Genomic DNA, 18,407 nt, shown 5'->3' with positions numbered 1-18,407 from the left:
TTGCCTGGAGCCCTTAGTTTGGGCAATGATTTAGCAGATAAAACAACACATGACATACATATTTTTTCTGTACTAGAAGAAGCTACAAATTTTCACAAATCCTTCCATGTTAATGCTAATACTTTACGAAAGTGTTTTCAAATAGCTAAGGAACAAGCTAGACATATAATAAAACAATGTCAAAATTGTGTAATCTTTATACCACAAGTTAATCTTGGAATCAATCCTAGAGGACTGATACCTAATCATATATGGCAAATGGATGTCACACACTTGCCAGAATTTGGAAAATTAAAATATCTACATGTTACAGTTGATACTTCTTCCGGATATTTAATGGGCTGCCTTCATACCGGAAAAAAAAAAACTAAAGATATTATATCTCATTGTTTACAAAATTTTACCACTGTGGGCATTCCAAAACAGTTAAAAAACAAATAATGGCCCTGGCTATACTTCTACTTCTTTCAAGCAATTTTGCTCATTATTTGGCATTACTCACATAACAGGAATCCCGTATAACCCACAGGGACAAGACATAGTTGAAAGAGCTCATCAAACTATTAAAATGTATTTATTAAAACAAAAAGAGGGAATTGGGAAGGGATATGAATCCCCCAAAGATAAACTTAACATAACCCTTTTTACGTTAAACTTTTTAAATTTGGATTCATCAGGACTTAGTGCTGCAAAAAGGCATATGTGTCCAAAAAATGTACATAAGCCAAAGGTACTTTGGAAGGATATTCTAACTGGACAATGGAAAGGTCCTGACCCAGTGATTGTCTGGAGTCTGGGGTCTGTTTGTGTTTCCACAGGGAGAACAGCAGCCGATTTGGATTTCAGAGAGACTAACTAAAGCGACTTCTACAGATCAAAAAGAAGATGATTTGGCTCAAAATCCATAACAGCTGATATCCAGAACTCTAGTTTAGTTATCTTTACATCTGTGACAATGGTTCCCACACCTGGAGGCTAATGAATAATAGCACCATTAAGGCCTATTTCGAATGCAAAAAACCTTGAGGCTTACTTGCGGGAATACCTTCAAACCCATATGCAAGTTACAAGAAGAATTTTTCTATTTTATTTTTTGATCTCATACAGACCTAGGTTAATGTTTTTTTCTGATCAGTTTTATTTTTTAATCAACTGTGGAGTTTTTAAACATTGCAATGGAGATTTCATTTGTGAAAAGCTGCAAGGCCTTTACTACTATTGTGTTATGTGTGCATACTTGTGTTATGTGTTGTATGTCTGTATGTGCATATGTCCATATATCAGGAGTGCTCATGAAAAAATTGGATCCAAATATCTTTTATTCATGTGATTTAAATAGTTTAATTTAAATTTGGTATTGCTTTAATATGTGAACAAAAAAGGAGGTTAACAGATCTGTTTGTTTACTTTCACCTTTCCTTCTCATTATATCTAATAATCTGTTCAGAATAATGTACTAAATTGTTCCGAAAATTGTTTTCTTAGTGCCTGCTGGAATGATGCACAATTTTCTTTAGCCATTATCTCCAGAATTCCTACCTTAAGACAAAAATAGAAGAATTTCCAGTATTACTGAAAAACCAAATGAGACTTCGGAATTACAGCTACCATCATCACAGATGTTGCTGTTTCTACTGCTGCTACTACAGCTTCTGCGATAGCTATCACACAAACTGTACAGACTGTTGCATCAATATTTACTTCAAGAAGAAATAGACATAGTAATGGATTCCTCTGCTTTAAGCTGCTTGCGGAACTTACCTGGACTGTGTATCACTTATATGCATTATGAACTGATACAACAAATTGTAATAGTACCAGGGTATCTTTGCTGACAGTGTCATAGGTGTTACAATTTTTTCAAGGGCTTCTTACTTGGAGCCGTCAATGGCTTGATATCGTGGCATTTTATGTCCTCCTCCTTCTGCTTGTAGCAGGTTGTTTATGGTGTATGGCTGTGTTGGGCCGGTAGTCAAAGATGGTTAAGATCCAATTACAATGGTACCAACCTAAGACAGGAGGCTGATGATTTGAGGTCAGACCATCCAATGACGGGTAAGGACCATATGTAGTATTGGACAGACTAAAACAGGCACGGTCCCTAAGCCATATACTTGTTGTTTAATAAAACAAAAGGGAGGAGATGTTGGGGATGAAAATCAAGTCAAGATGGCGCCTGGCACTTTGCCAGGAGGAGTGGTTTGTGAAGTAACGCCAGCAAGCCATTAAGATGATGAGGATTCCTTATTGGCTGACTGCTGTATCTAGATGATGTTAATTGAGTTAAGTTGTGTGTAATTAGTTAAGTATATATACCTCTGCTGTCCAGCAGAGAAGCAGCTCCTGCTACCTTGGGTGCCTGCTACTTTGAGTTCTCACTCAGTTTCTGCTGAGTTCACTCACAATAAAGTATTTCCCGCTTCAACCTTCAAGTTGCTTATCACCTCTCGGTTATTTTGCCCAGCCGGACTACTGCACCAGATCAAACTATAACCAATGCTTCTCTTGGATTTTCCTAGGCAACCAGCCAATGAGACTTGGACTTTCTGTCTTATAGCGGGAAGGGCTGCACCTAGACTCAGCTTCCCATAGCATGGGTAGTTCTTCCAACTACAACATTCCATGTGATCTAAGGTCTCCCAATACTGATAGCTGACTTTCTCAGACAACTCCTATAAATAAACCAAGACTACATGGTGCTCTAATAGATTCCCTACTGACAAGTTTCCCTTCATGTTTGCCCTGTGAGAAGGGAAAGCCAGGGCTGATATTCCTCTCTACAATGCAAACCCATACTGCAGATCTAAGTGTCTTGGCCCCACTGTGACTCTCCTTGGGATGATGGGACGAGGGCGAAGTTGTGTGTATATTTTTTTCTTAGCTTTTTAAGTTTTCCCTTTCTCCAATAAAACATATCCCATAACCTAGTGGTTCTCAGATTTCATTGTGTCACAGAATTACATAATGGACTTGCTAAAGCAATGATTTCTCCTTACTTCTAGAATTCCTGGTCTGAGAGGGGCCTGAGAATCTGCATTGCTAATGAGACTCCAGATGATGGTGATATTAATGTTTTGTTGTTGGTAGGGAGGACAACACTCTGGTAACCTGTCTTGTGTGTGTGTGTATGTGTGCATGTGTGTTATGGGGGATTAAACCCAGGGCCTTGCACATTCTAGGCAAGCACTCAACCACTGAACTTTATCTTTGGCTCTTTTTAAAATTTTATTTTGAAACGAGGTCTTGTAAAGTTACCCAGCCTGGCCTTGAATTTGTAATCCTCCTGCCTCTGCCTCCCTAATAGCTGGGATTATAGGCATGCAACAGGATATCTTGTAGAACCTTTGTCTTAATTCACACTGTGTGACTGTGTAGTGATCAGCTCTGTTGGCTACCACAAATGGACCTATTCATTTGCAGGTAAATGGATGGAGTTGGAGAATGTCATGCTAAGTGAAGTAAGCCAATTCCAAAAACCAAAGGCTAAATGTTTTCTCTGATTAGTGGATGCTAATCCATGATGGGGCAGGGTGGGTGTGTGGGGGAAGAATGGAGGAACTTTGGATTGGGCAAAGGGGAGGGTGGAGTTGGGGCATGAGGTAGGAAATATGATGTAATGAGACAGACATCATTACCTTAGGTACATATATGATTGCACAAATGGTGCAACTCTACGTCATGTACAACCAGAGAATTGAAGTGTTGTGCTCTATTTGTGTACAATGAGTTGAAATGCATTCTGCTGTCATATATAACTAAGTAGAACAAATTTTTAAAATGGGGAAAAAAATAGGCCTCTTGTATACCTTTACCTGAGTTGATCACTACCTTTTCTTCACATGCATAGGACTTCTTATCCAATTGTTTTAGTTTCTTTTAGTTTTATTAAAATGGCATTATTTTCTAAGAATCTTATTTGGTTTGCTTTTTTCACTTATCCATCCAATATATAATGGTAACTTTCTTGCTTTTGTTGTTTAATGATATTCTGTTGTGTGTATATATTGCAGTTGTCATTTCTCAGGTCTTTTCTATAAAGCCTCTATAAAGACCTATAAATATGTCCTAATGTACATGACCAAGACTTTTTCTATGACAGTGATTCTCAGATGGCATCAATTTTACTATTCCCACCCCCATTCCTGGAGACACTTGACAATGTCTGTAGACACTTTCATGACCATACTTGAAAAGTACTACTAACATTGTGTGGGTAGATGCTACTAGACATCCTCTAATGCACAGAACAGCACAAATTGTTCAGAATTATCCAGCCTAAAATGTCAATAGCATGGGGGTTGAGAAACCCTGTTCTAGAGCAATGGTTCATGAAATAGCATCATCACCTAAGAACTTGTTAGAAATCTCTCAGGTATATAATTAGGAGTAGAATTGCTAGTTATAGAATAAGCAATCATGCAAATTTGCCCATTTTTATGTAGGGTTGTATTTCCTTTTTTATATATTTTGCTTATATGTTTTCGTTGTTGATTACTGAATAAGAGAATAGAGAAGCCTCAGACATTCAGAAGCAGATCCGACACTACAGCTTGGCCAAGTTATTCTTCTGCTGAACATAAACAATCACACAGAATACCAACCTGAGACAAGAGTACTCTGAGACCAACAAAATGATGATAATTTTGTCTAAGTGAGCAACAGCTACTACTTTACCAAATCATCAGGTAAGAGAGGAAAAAAATGTCTTTTCCTTCTACCCTCTAAGTTCTTGGCTGTGGTTCCTGTAACAGAAGACAGATTAACAAAGGAAAAGCATACAAATTTATTTAATATATATTTTACATGATTTGGAATCCTTCATAAGGAAATTAAGAATGGAACAAATGAAACTTAACCATTTAATGCCAGGTCTGATGGAGTGGAAATTTGCAGGAAAATGTGGTAGGACAAAGTATATTAGCTAAGTGTTATAAACTGGGAAGAACTTAGAAAGGTCTGTTTTTTCAGGTTCCTTTCCTTTTTCAGAGAAAGATGCCTCTTTCCTTTGGGTAAAGGAAGGCACTTCTCATATGAGGGTCCTGTGATCTGCTTCAGAAGAGAAGGGCTGGGGGGGGTTGTCACTCCTTCTCAAATTCCTTCAACTTAAAATATCTATTAAGTTGGGCTGGGGTTGTGGCTCGCAGTGGAGTGCTTGCCTAGCATGTGCAAGGCCCTGGGTTTGATCCTCAGCACCACATAAAAATAAATAATAAAATAAAGCTATCATGTCCATGCACAACTAAAAATTTAAAAATATATATATATACCCATTAAGCCAAGGAGTTATATTTCCTTCCTGAAATTTATCAGTAGAATTACCTTCACTTTTTGAAATCATGCAATTTAGAGGGAATCTTTCCTCTCTTAAAACTGTCCCTAAATTCTAAAAGCCTCTTACTGAGATATCCCATGGCTTTTGTTCTCTCTTGCTCAATAAGTTGAACTCAGGTTGTTCAGCCATAGGTGTACTTATGGCCCTTGGCTGTAAGGCAATGAATAATATATATATACTATTTCAGATATCTTTACATTATCATGCCTTTTCCCGAACATCAGTTATTAAATTTAGCTCAAGTTTTCAATATTTTACTTTATGGTTAGTGCTTTTTTCTTTTATTCAGTTTTTCTTTTTCTTTAGTACTGGGGAGATGGAGATGGGGAGATGCCTCTGTCTCCCTAGTAGCTGGATTACAGGCGTGTACCAGGATGAACCCAGGGGTGTTTTACCACTTAACTACATTCCCCAGTCCTTTTTGTAATTGGCACATTAAAATTATGTGTAGGCTGGGGATATAGCTCAGTTGGTAGAGTGCTTGCTTCGCATGCACAAGGCCCTGGGTTCAATCCCCAGCACCACAAAAAATAAGTAAGTAAACAAACAAATATATAAATAAAATTATGCATTCATTGTGCCATATTTATAATGCAAATAACAAAATTTGATCAATTTCCCAGTACCTTCCCTTTTCCCTTCCCTTCCCTATCTACTGTTATTGTTATTATTTTAATTAGTGTATTATAATATTATACACACATATACATGTGAGATTCATTGTGGTTTATTCATACATAGACATAACATAATTTGTTAGAAACTTTTTATTTTGAAGCAGGATCTTGCTACATTGCTGAAAGTCTCACTAAATTGCTGAGTCTGGCCTGGAATTTCAATCCTCCTCCTCAGCCTCCAGAGTAGCTGAAATTACCAGTGTATGCCACTGTACCTGGTGATGTCACCAGAAAAGAGAGGTCTCTTAAGAAGGGTCTGAGGAATTCCTGGAGAGAAAGGGCAATTTGACTTATGACCAACAGAGTTCTTGGCATACGTGATCAAAAAGAGTTTCAGCACTCACCAGTCAGAGCCATAGAGGTTTATTTAGGAAAAGAGAAGTACATTCAAGAGAGAATGTGGGCCATCTCAAGAGAGAAACTTTTGAGGGTAAAGCAAGGAATATACATTCAAGAGAGAATGCAGGTTATCTCCAGAGGGAAAGACAGTCTTGTATTTTTATATAATAAGAGAACCTATACTTTAAATTTTTATATGAAAGAGACTCATAAACTCTGTCTTTTGAAGACCATATGGAAAAAGTAGGGGTAGTATAAAAGTGGGGGGGGGGATGCCAAAAACAAAATGGGGTGAAAAAAAAGAAAACATTCATAGAAGTCATACATTTTTCAGTTTGCAGAGACCAAGGGAGAAAATTCTAGATGACTCCCACTATTCCAAGTTATCAGAAGCTTAAGATAACGAATTGCTGACAAAATTAGTTAAGGTAGTCAGTGCCCTGTTTGGGAGAAAAGATATTTTCCCTTAAGTCTATGGCTCTTAAAGTTTTCTCAAGGAATTTCTCCAGTGCTTTGAAATTTGTGTAAATTGTCTCCAAAAGTAAAAAGTTTAAAATCCAAATTCCTGGTGACAAGTAAATTGCAGTACTAAATTATCATATGAATTAACTATGCTAGCATCATTCTAGTAATTTATTAAATGGAATTACAGAAATAGCCCAGGGAAAGAATATTGGGATGGGAGTTAAGAGATCTAATAGCTGTTCTATCACAAATCTATGTGACAATGGGTTTAAGTGCATGGATTTTAGATTCCTTAAATACGCAGGATAAAACTACACAGCCTTCAAGTTTCTTTGCAGCCCTAAAATTCAGAACCTACTGAAGTAATTGTAAAATGTACCACTGTAAATCCAACTTATCCTACTATTGAGTTGCAGCAAAGTACATATCAGCTGAGCCATAAGGCCCTTTCTCCCCGGTTTTTAAATCTTGGCGAACCCTACCTAGGCACTTTGGTGGCCTTAGAGCTGTAGGATTTGGAGAACTACGAAAGGGCACCAAGTTCCCGGTATGACCCTTTTCCTCAATAGGAACATCAAACGGTGCTAACTCCAAATAGCCTCGGTCAGAACAAAGGTTCAAGGTTCCAGTAACACGCAGGTGTCACACCTGCTCCTCGACCGCTTTCCTGAGCCATTAAGCCCACATCCTTTCTTTGCATTCTAAGGCATGAAGACTGTTCTTAAGTAGACGTGGGTCTAGTTTTTGGAAATTCAAGCAGCAGGAGTGGAGGAAGGCAACCCCCCCCCCCCCGGAAGTCGACAGACATCGCAGTCCGATGCGATGCGGGGCCTGACAGTCACCAGAGGACAGAGGGCGCCCTGGGCACGCTGGGAGCCAGGGGCTCCCGCCCGGCCTGACCCGGAAGGGGTGACGCGTGGTAACCCAAGCTTCCCTAGAAACCGAGGAGTCGCCGGCAGCAACCCGCCGAGCCTCCAGCTCCTGTCACTCCCGGGATGCCGCTGCTGGTTAGCAATTACAGCTGGCAGCAGACCAAGACTGCGGTCTTTCTCTCCCTGCCCCTCCGAGGCGTCTGTGTCAGAGACGCGGACGTGTTCTGCACCGAAAACTATCTCAAGGTTGGGACGCTAGTCGTGCGGTCAGCCCGGGGGTGTGGCCCGAACCTTCGGCGACTGCGCGGCTGGGTGCGCGCAAAGCGAGCCTCCTTGCAGTGGACCGTTCTCAATTTTTCTTTTCTTTTTTTCTTTTAAACAAACAGGTGACATCTCATCTGTAGATAAAGGACATCCGCTCAGGGCTTCTTCACGTCTTACTAAATTTTGCTACCCAGAATAGATTTAGTGAACCTTTAGGAAAATTAGTTTGGCTTTTTAACACGGATTTCTTTTAATGCTGGTATCGTTCATTTGTGTGACCAGCCAAATTTCTGTTTTGTCTCTTCTGAACAGGTGAACTTTCCTCCATTTTTATTTGAGGCATTTCTCTATGCTCCCATAGACGATGCAAGCAGCAAAGCAAAGATTGGGAATGACACTATTGTTTTTACTTTGTATAAAAAAGAAGCGGTCATGTGGGAGACGCTTTCTATGTCAGGTGGTAAGTTCTTTATTAAAAGATATTCATCTGCTTGAGCTTTTTTCTGATTTATATCTTTAAAAAATTCTTTGAAACAGCTATATTGTGTAGGGGAAGAAAAACTTTTCTACATTTTATAGCTTGGTACATGAAAAATCTGGCAGATTAACAGGAGAAAGTGCCTACAGATTTATTAACTTTTAATATTATATATTTAGCAGCATTGCAGAAAAAGAGTGAATAACTCAAAAAAGTGGTGAAATTTCAGTTCATATAGTTTTCCCCCCCGTATTGGAGATTGAATCTAGGGATGCTTTACCACTGTGCTACATAAGCAGTGCTTTTTATTTATTTATTTTTAAATTTTGAGGCAGGGTCTCTAAGTTGCTGAGGCTAGTGGACTTATATAAACCTTCTTAATAGGGGAAGGTGAAGGAGAAAGAGTAGGCCACTTAGGACAGCATGTATTTAGGAAAGACAAATGGGTTTTTTAAAAGAATAGATGGGAAATATAATAGTTTGTATCAAAATTTATTAGAGTGCATTGTGGACTTCTAATCTGCACTCCTGTGCAAAGAGTTGATACTAGTTAGGCAGCAGATGCCTGTAGTCTCAGGTACTTAGGAGGCTGAGGCAGGAGGATCACTTAAGCCCAGATGTTGAATGTCAGCCTGGGCAACACAGCCAGATGCCATATTTAAAAAAAAAAAAAAAAAAAAAAAGGAGCGAATACTCCCTGGTTAATGAAACCCCAAGGGAGGGGATTTATGACAATTGGGTTTTTTTGATGAGAATTTGTTATTGGACATTAGGCAGGTAAGAGATCAGGGAAAGCACCTATTTGATGTTTTGCAAGTTCTTTCATCTCAAAATAATCAGTATACCAAAGTATCATATTTTGGTGTGGCATGCCTTGAACTCCTTCAATTGCTCTTCTAGATTAAAAAAAAAAAAAGGCACATAGATGCACCTGCATTAAAATGAGATAGTACTGCCAGGGTTTGGTGGAGCAAGCCTGTAATCCCAGTGCTTCTGGAAGCTTAGGGGGGGGGGGATTCCAAGTTTGAGGCCAGCCTCAGCAACTTAGTGAGAGCCTGTCTCAAAAACTAAAAGGGCTGGGAATGTAGCTTAGTGGTTAATTTCCCCTGGGTTTAATACCTAGTACTCCCCTCCTTAAAAAAAAGAGAAAGAGAAAGTGCTTCAGCTACCACTGGGGTTATGGCTTAGCGGTAGAGTGCTCACCTTGCATGTGCAAGGCCCTGGGTTCGATCCTCAGCACTACATAAATAAATAAATAAATAAAAGTTATCATGTCCAACTACAAAAGATAAATATTTTTAAAAAATAAGCATAATGATGGAATTATTCAAAGTTAGAACACATTAAGCATAAGAGATGTGGGCTTTTATCTTAGGGTTATGCCTTCCTGATGTGGCCTTTAAGGAAAGCTTACTTTGTGTTAGATACTAACATATCTATTAATTCTTGAAACAACTTATCATTTAGGTATTGTTATATTTTTTTAAGTGTAGAAGGATTGAATAATTGGCAAAAATCACACAGCTAGTCACTGGCAGGCTGGAACTAGAGCTTTAGTAGTTTCACTCTAGAGCAGAGGTTCTCAACCCTGGCTACATATTTGGATCACTTTTTGAATTTATAAAAAATACAAACATCTGAAAATCGTCCTAGATCAATAAAATTAGTTTCTGGGAGTGATACCCATGAACTGGCATTAAAAAAAAAAAAAAAAAAAAACTTGTAGATGGACAGAATGCCTTTATTTAATTTATTTTTTTATATGGTGCTGAGGATCAAATCCAGCGCCTCACACATGCTAGACAAGTGCTCTGCCACTGAGATACAGCCCCAGCCCAAGAATTGGCAGTTTTTAAAAAGAGCTTTCCAGGAATTATACAGCCAAAGTTGAGATATCTGTGTAAACCTAGTTTCCTGTACTCTTAAGTAGTATTCTTTTCTACTGCCCAGCTCAAGCTTTGTGGGTCAGTAATTGTCTTCTACCGCTTTACCTTTATTTTCCTCCTTCCTCTTCTAGTTGCCATGTCTTCTAGCACATTGTATCTACCACCTAGAATTTCTCATAGGCTTCTGTCATTTCACTGTAAGTATGTGCTATTAAGAATGGAAGGAGGGCTGGGGATGTGGCTCAAGCGGTAGCGCGCTCGCCTGGCATGCGTGCGGCCCGGGTTCGATCCTCAGCACCACATACCAACAAAGATGTTGTGTCCGCCGAGAACTAAAAAATAAATATTAAAAATTCTCTCTCTCTCCCCTCTCTCACTCTCTCTTTAAAAAAAAACTTAAAAAAAAAAAAAAAGAATGGAAGGAGGCTGTGATTGTGGCTCAGAAGTAGAGCACTTGCCTAACATGTGTGAGGCACTGGCTTCGATCCTTAGCACTACATAAAAAATAAAAAAGATATTGTGTCCACCTGTAGCTAAAAAATAAATAATAAAAAAAGAAAAGAAAAAAAAAAGAATGGAAGGGACTGCAACCATTCTTTATATTAAGACTCTGTTGGTGGCTGGGGCTATAGTTCAGTGGCAGAGCACTTACCTAACATGTGTGAGACACTGGATTCAATTAGCAGTACATAAAAATAAACAAATAAAGGCATCTACAACTACAAAAAAAAGAGAGAGAGAATGTTGGGCTGGGCATAGTTGCGCATTCCTGTAATCCCAGTGGCTTGGGAGGTTGAGGCAGAAGGATCATGAGTTCAAAGCCAGCCTCAGCATAATATATATATTATGGCTGGGGATGGAGCCTCGTGGTTAAGTACCCCTGGGTTCAATCCTCCCTACCCCCCCCCAAAAAAAAACTGTTGGTATCTTACAGTGGGATTTAATTTTTAATCCTCAAGACCAGCACTGAGGTAGAATTTTTTCCTCCTATGATCTAGTATTTTAGTTCAGACAATACTTACTAAGGTAGATTACCATAGAAATGTTATTTGATTTCTTTAATGAGTTCCAAATTATCCTAAGGAGTTTTTAAAAACCAGATTCCTGTTTTCCCACCCCTGCCTTCCTTTGTGACTCAGTGACTTGTGATAGACATATCATAAAACATTCCCAGAATCCTTTGTAAAGCATAATAAGATGCACACATAGTGCTGATGCTGTGGCTCTGAGGTCTGTCACCTTCAGAAGTCGACTTGTGGCAAATATGGCTACCCTGCCAAGTGCAAGAGAAAGTATAACTGGAGTGCCAACACTCAAAGACAAAATACCACCAGGTATGGTTGAATGAGGCACATAAAAATTGTACACACAGAATCAGGCATGGATTCTGTGAAGGAACAACTCTTAAACCCAAGAGGGCAGCTGTTGCAACATCCAGTACATTTTGAGAGTTTCAAGCCACCCAGTAAATGTTCTGGTTTTAAAAAATAAAAAACAAAGGCTGGGAATGTGGTTCAGTGGTAGAGTGTCCCCTAGAATGCACAAGGCCCCAGGTTCAACTTCCAGCATCACAAAAAAACAAACAAACAACACAACCAGGGTGTTCTGACTTCTGAGCTAAGACTAAATGTTAACACTTCCATTTATGTTGACTCTTCCTAATAATTTTAATTTTGATGTTAAGTGGGACTAGAACCATCATCTATTGTAATGGCTTATTTAAAAATAAACAGATGAGGCAAGCACATCCCCAAGTGATTCTGATGGGTTAGGTTTGAGAATTATGGACTTAGATGTTTATATGTGTGTCTTTCTGGCCAACAAATTCCCCTAGGAAGTATTTTAACCATGATCTTCTTAGTATATAACAGGAGGGTAATTATCAGGAAAACTTAATACTTTTTCTACAACATATTATCTGACATTATTCTATGTCAAATTCTAATCTTTCTTTCTTTTTTTTTTTTGGTATTGGGAGTTGAACCCAGGGGTGCTTACCACTGAGTCACATCCTCCAGCCCCCCCCCCCTTTTTGATTTTATTTAAAGACAGAGTCTCACTTAGTTGCTTAGGGCCTTGCTAAGTTGCTGAGACTGGCCTCAAACTCTGAATCCTCCTGCCTCAGCCTCCTAAGCCACTAGGATTACAGGTGTGCGCCGCTGAGTCAGGCTCAAATTCTCATTTTAACCTAATAGCAACCTTCTCCAGAAGTGGGAGGGGAATTTTCTTTCATTATAATCTGTCTTACACAGCTGTTTGTATTGAAAGGCTACTTGATTCTCCTCTTTCATAGTTATATGGACAGCCATATTAGCAAACATTTTCTGTAAAGGATCAGATAATATTTTATAGACTTTGCAGGTCAAATGGTCTCTATCTCATCCACTTAGCTCTGCCACCGTAGCACAAAAGCAGCCACAGATTATAGATATTTGTGGATGCTGAAATTTGAATTTAATATAAGTTTTATTTGACACTAAATTTAAAAAAAAATTTTTTTGATCATTAAAGATGTGAATGAAGGCTGCCAGGTGTGGTGCTGCACGCCTGTAATCCCAGTGGTTCAGAAGGCTGGGAGGGAGGTTGCAAATTCAAGGCCAGCTTCAGCAACTTAGTGAGGCCCTAAGCAGCTCAGTGAGCCCTGTCTCTAAATAAACTACAAAAAAGGGCCAGGGAAGTGGCTCAGTAGTTAAGTGCCCCTGGGTTCAACCCCTAATACCAAAAAAAAAAGGGAAGGCTGAGGCTGGAGGAATGCAACTTAGCAAGGCCTTAAGCAACTTAGTGAGACCTTGTCCCCCTCACCAAAAAAGCGGGGAGTCTGGGAATGCGGCTCGATGGTTAACCACCTGTGGGTTCAATCTCTAATTCAAAGAAAAAAAGTGAAAAATTAGTCATAGCTTGTGGGTTAGAGAAACAGTATTCTAGATTTGACTCCTGGATAATAGTTTGCAAGTCTCTGATCTAAACTAATCAAAAGTTTTAAAACTAACTTACATAGCAATTAATAGACATTGATTCTACCTCAGAAACTAGGTTTGAGATTCCTCTAGAATTGAAACTCAGTTTCACTTGCAATTCAGTAAGATTATTTATTTAACAATCTTTTTTTCACATAAAATTCTGTGGACCTCCAGCCTGTGCTTTAAGCTTGTCTGCCTCTTTACTCAAAGCATATTTGCTGCTCTTTTTTTTTTTTTTTTTTTTTAATCTGGCAGTGATAAATATTGAAGCCAAGGCCTTGCACACCTTGGGCAAACACTCTACCACTGAGCTACATCTCAGCCCTTTTTATTTTTTATTTTGATATTTGCTGCATTGCGCAGGCTGGCTTCAACCTTGTTATTTTCTTGCCTCAGCCTCCTTAGTAGCTAGGATCACAGATGTGTTCAACTACACCCCCCATGCCCTGCCCCACTTAATTTTTTCTTTAAGTTCCTTCTTGATACACTCTTCATTTAAGTATGGAAAATTTCATTTGGAAAATTGTATTCTTTTGATTTTTTTCCTGCTCCAGAAACTATCCAACTGTCTGTTTTCTTCTTTCTAAATAGAAGAGGGTTGGGGAGAGGCCTCAGACCTACCTCCTGCCCCCACCCCCACCAATTTCCTCCTCTCTTAGATTCTTTCTCTCAGGTTCTGATTTCTCCTTCCCCAAGATAATTTACCCATTAAAGGACCACAGTCTGCAGTTTGTAAAACACTGAGATACAATAAATATAATTGCAAATGGTAAAGCTGTACATAGAACATGTCAATGCTACTTTGGAATTTTCTTGGGCCTGGCCCTCTCTTCTTTATATGTATGAATGAATACTATGTTTTAGAAGATGATTGATTATTTCAGGTGGATTATTTCAAGTGATCTCCACTCATCTTCCCTTCTAGGAGATACCAAGGGATGAATCACTATAATCAGGTTTATAAGCAAATAGCACTAGTTCTCAACAGAAAGGAAGGAAGACAAATGTATTCTCCTGTCTCCTATTCTTCCATCTTTTCTCCTTCCTCTCTCCTCTCTTCTCTCTCATTCCTGTGCATCCCTCTTTGATCCCTTCCTGTCCCCCCATCAGTATTATTATTACCATAAATTGTTTATCTTTTTAATTTTAACCCCTGGTCAGTTGAATATTAAAACATATTTTCACTTCTTGTGAAGTTGGGTCAGAATAAATCTCATTTTGATTTAGTATATTAAGTAGTTTTCTCCTAAGTCAAAGAATTTATCATAATCCTGGTTTACCAATATTCCTTATATTTTAGTGGACAAAGAGATGATGCAGATAATAAGAGAAAAATCTATTTTACAAGCACAGGAGAAAGCAAAGGAGGCTACAGAAGCAAAAGCTACAGCAAAGCGAGAAAATCAAAAATATACACTAAATGTCATGATGCAGGTAAGTTGCATTGATAGGAAAGTCCTCTGAAGAGATAATAGTAAGGATGTGAAGACAATTAGTTTCAATCATAATAGTTCTCAACATTTGATTATAGAACTTACTATATGAGCCATCTGCTAATTGCATGTATTCTGGAAAATCTGTGAAAGTCAAAGGTATAGTACTTGGGTGGTAAGCTGGGTGCTGTGGTGCATGCCTGTAGTCCAAGGTACTCTGGAGGCTGAAGCAGGAGGATTGCAAGTTGAGGGCAGGCTGGGCAACTTAGTGATACTCTGTCTCAAAATGAAAAATTAAAAAGGGCTGTGGACATAGATTAGTGGTACACTTGCCTAGTGCTAGATCCTTAGTTCAATCTACAGCACAGGAAAACAAAATTAGAATTTCTCTTTCTGAGAGTGACTCCTAAGAAACTGTAATATTTCCCTGCCTTTAGTTAGCTATAAGAAAATTCTCTATTCTCAGCACTGAAAAAAAAAAAAATCTCTGACTTCCCTTGTCTGATAATAGGTCATTAAGCCCCCCTTTGATTTTTCATCTCACTCTAGTTAGAATGGCAATTATCAAGAATATAAATAACAATAAATGTTGGTGAAAGTGTGAGGAAAAAGGTACACTCATACATTGTTGGTGGGACTGCAAATTAGTGCAACCACTCTGGACAGCAGTATGGAGATTCCTCAAAAAACTAGGAATAGAACCAACATTTGACCCAGTCACCCACTCCTCACAAAAGATTTTAAATCAGGATACTACAGTGATGCAACCACTTCAATATGTATAGCAGCACAATTCATAATAGCCAAGCTATGGAGCCTACCTAGGTACCTTTCAACATATGAATGGATAAATAAAATGTGGTACACAATGGAATATTGCTTAGCCATAAAGACTTTGTACATTTGCTGGTAAATGGATGGAATTGGAGACTATCATGCTAAGTGAAATAAGCCAGTCCCAAAAAGACAAAGATTGAGTGTTTTCTTTGATATGTAGAAGCTAGTCCAAAATGGGATAGGGGGATAAAAAAAAAAAAGAAAGAAGAAAGATCAGTGGAGTAGACAAAGAAGTATGAAAGGAGGGGATAGGGAAAGACAGTGGAATGAATCTGTGAGTGTGTATGTGTGTGTGTGTGTGTGTGTGTGTGTGTGTATGTATATGTATAGGAACATGAATATACCACAGTGAATCTCACCATCATGTACATCCACAAGACACTAATTTAAAAAAAAAAAAAAAAAAAAAACAAGTAGAGGGGCTGGGTGTGTGTTTCAGTGGTAGAGCATTCCTCTAGCATGGGCAAGGCCCTTGGTTTGATCCTCAGCACCACATAAAAATAAATTAATTAATTAAAGATATTGTATCCAACTACAACTAAAAAAAAATATTAAAAAAAACTATAAGTAGAAAAAAAGTATAAGTAAATAGGAAAAGACCCGTAGAGTAGAGGGAAGGGAGTAAAGGGAGGGAAAGGGGAAATACTGGGGACTGAATTAGAACAAATTATATTCCATGCCTTTATAATTATATCAAAATGAATTCTATTGTTTTGTATAACTAAAAACATCCAATAATAAAAAGACCCTCCTTAGTCCAGAGGTGTCCTGCCCCATACCTTGAAGGAAGAAATGGTATACATAGAACCTTGCTGGGTTTCATCACCATGCCTATGCAATGAAATCTCCATAAAACCCCAAGAGGGGGCTGGGGATGTGGCTCAAGCGGTGGCGCGCTCGCCTGGCATGCGTGCGGCCCGGGTTTGATCCGAAGCACCACATACAAAGATGTTGTGTCCGCCAAAAACTAAAAAATAAATATTAAAAATTCTCTCTCTCTCTCTCTCTTTCTCTCTCTCTTAAAAAAAAAACAAAACAAAACAAAAAAAAAAAACAAGAGGGCAAGGTTCAGAGAGCTTCCATATAATATATCAGGGCATGTGGAGGTTCCTGGAAGTAGCAAGCTTGAAGAGGGCATGGAACTTATTTACTACTTCCCCCATACCTTGACCTATATGTTGTATCATGTGTATCCTTTGTAATATTCTTTATGATAAACTGGTAAATGTGTTTCTCCAAGTTCTGTGAGCAGCTTGAGCAAATTATTTGGACCCTTCACAGGTCAGAAGCACAGGTAAAGACCACCTGGGGCTTGTGATGACATCTAAAGTAATGGAGTGGGGTGGGGTGTCAATCTATGGCATCTAATGCTATCTCTAAGTAGATAGTATCAGAACTGAACAGGATTAAAGAACACCCAGATGCAAAACTGATGGCTCACTTGCTGGTGGGGAAAAATTCTTACACATCTGGTGTTAGAAGTCTGTGTTGATTGTGGTGGGAGATGAGAGGAAAAATAGACATTTTGTTTTTCTTAGATTCAACCTCTTTCTCCTTATTGCAGGGTAATAATTTGCTCTGTAACCTCACTTTTCTTATGAGTCCAAGAAAACTTGACTTTTAGTTTTTCCAACTTTTTCTTATTGTAAGAATAGGAGTAACAATTTTAAAGCTCTTTTCTTGTTTTTAAAATTTATTTAAAGTCTCCACAAAAACCCTGTGGGGTTTGGAGAGCTCCCAGATGGCTGGACATGTGGGGCTTCCTGGAGGGTGACACATTTGAAGAGGGCAAAGCCACAAGTTTTTGCTCCCTCACCCAGAAATGAGTCATACCTTTTGCCAACAAAGCTGCTGGGTTCTTTTTTGCTAAAGTCATGTTGGTAAAACTGACCGGCTCATCATCCTAGCTAGAAGTAAGTAGTTAGGAGCATTTTCAGGCAGGACACAGCTTCCCTTTGTTCTAATCTATAACTTTGTCAGTTTTCTTTAAATAAACACTTTTCAATTTGCAGTTTTCCTTTGGTTAATTTCCAGTGCCCTAAAATGATTGTTTTTGATAATTCTATCCTGTTTTATCCTTGATATTTATGGAGAGGAAATGGCCAGCCTTTCATATCGCCATAAAACCTGAACTTTTTTATTTTGCATATGAATTTTACATTTATTTACCAAGTTTCCTATGATTCCTTTTGGTATTTTGATTGAATTTACATTGACTATAAATTAATTTGCAAAGTATAAATCTATTTACATTACTGAGATTTGCTTTTAGGAACATTTAGATCCTTAGCACTGCAAAAAAAGAAAAAAAGTGTCTAAACATTGTCAAATGTCCCAGAGTGGGGAGGGGCAAATCGCTCCAAATCAATCACTATAGTGTTCCTTATTTTGGAGTCTTTCCCTGTCTATCTATTTGATATGTTTGTTCTTGAGTTGGATCCTTTTATGTTAAAAGGTAAATATATGTAAAGAGTTTCCCTGAGTCTTGTGAGTTCTTGTAACAAATGATTGGAGATTTTTAAAAAAATTTTTTTTCGTTGTTGATGGATCTTTATTTAATTTATTTATTTATATTGGTGCTGAGAATCGAACCCAGTGCCTCACACATGATAGGCAAGTGCTCTACCACTGAGCCACAACCCCACCCCTGATTGGAGAGGTTTGTGAGACCCTCCACTTTATCACCGGTCAATTAGAAGTATCATAGCCCTGGACTTATTACTGGTATCCATTTGAGGGCGGGATAGTTTTGTGAGACTGACCCTAAACCTGTGGGATCTGGTGCTAAGTCCAGGTAGAGAGTGTCAGAATTGAATTGTATTATAGGACACCGAGTTGGTGTTAGAGAATTATTCAGTATAAGA

The 18,407-nt window shown here is 38.5% G+C and overlaps 1 protein-coding gene across 2 annotated transcripts in view; it reads left to right on the top strand.

The window, feature by feature from the left end:
• Positions 1 to 7,770: 7,770 nt before the first annotated feature.
• Positions 7,771 to 18,407, top strand: part of Dnaaf4 (dynein axonemal assembly factor 4) — a 53,147-nt gene continuing 42,510 nt past the window's right edge. For both annotated transcript variants that reach the window (XM_077800089.1, XM_077800090.1), the window contains exons 1-3: positions 7,771 to 7,931; positions 8,262 to 8,409; positions 14,574 to 14,707. In XM_077800089.1, the coding sequence (XP_077656215.1) occupies positions 7,809 to 7,931; positions 8,262 to 8,409; positions 14,574 to 14,707 (405 nt within the window). In that variant the 5' untranslated portion in view covers positions 7,771 to 7,808. The remainder of the gene's footprint in view (positions 7,932 to 8,261; positions 8,410 to 14,573; positions 14,708 to 18,407) is intronic.

This window comes from Urocitellus parryii, chromosome 6, assembly GCF_045843805.1.
Source record: "Urocitellus parryii isolate mUroPar1 chromosome 6, mUroPar1.hap1, whole genome shotgun sequence".
Taxonomy (NCBI): Eukaryota; Metazoa; Chordata; class Mammalia; order Rodentia; family Sciuridae; genus Urocitellus; species Urocitellus parryii.
Note: the sequence above shows the minus strand (reverse complement) of the source record. Positions and strands in the feature narration are given on the sequence as shown.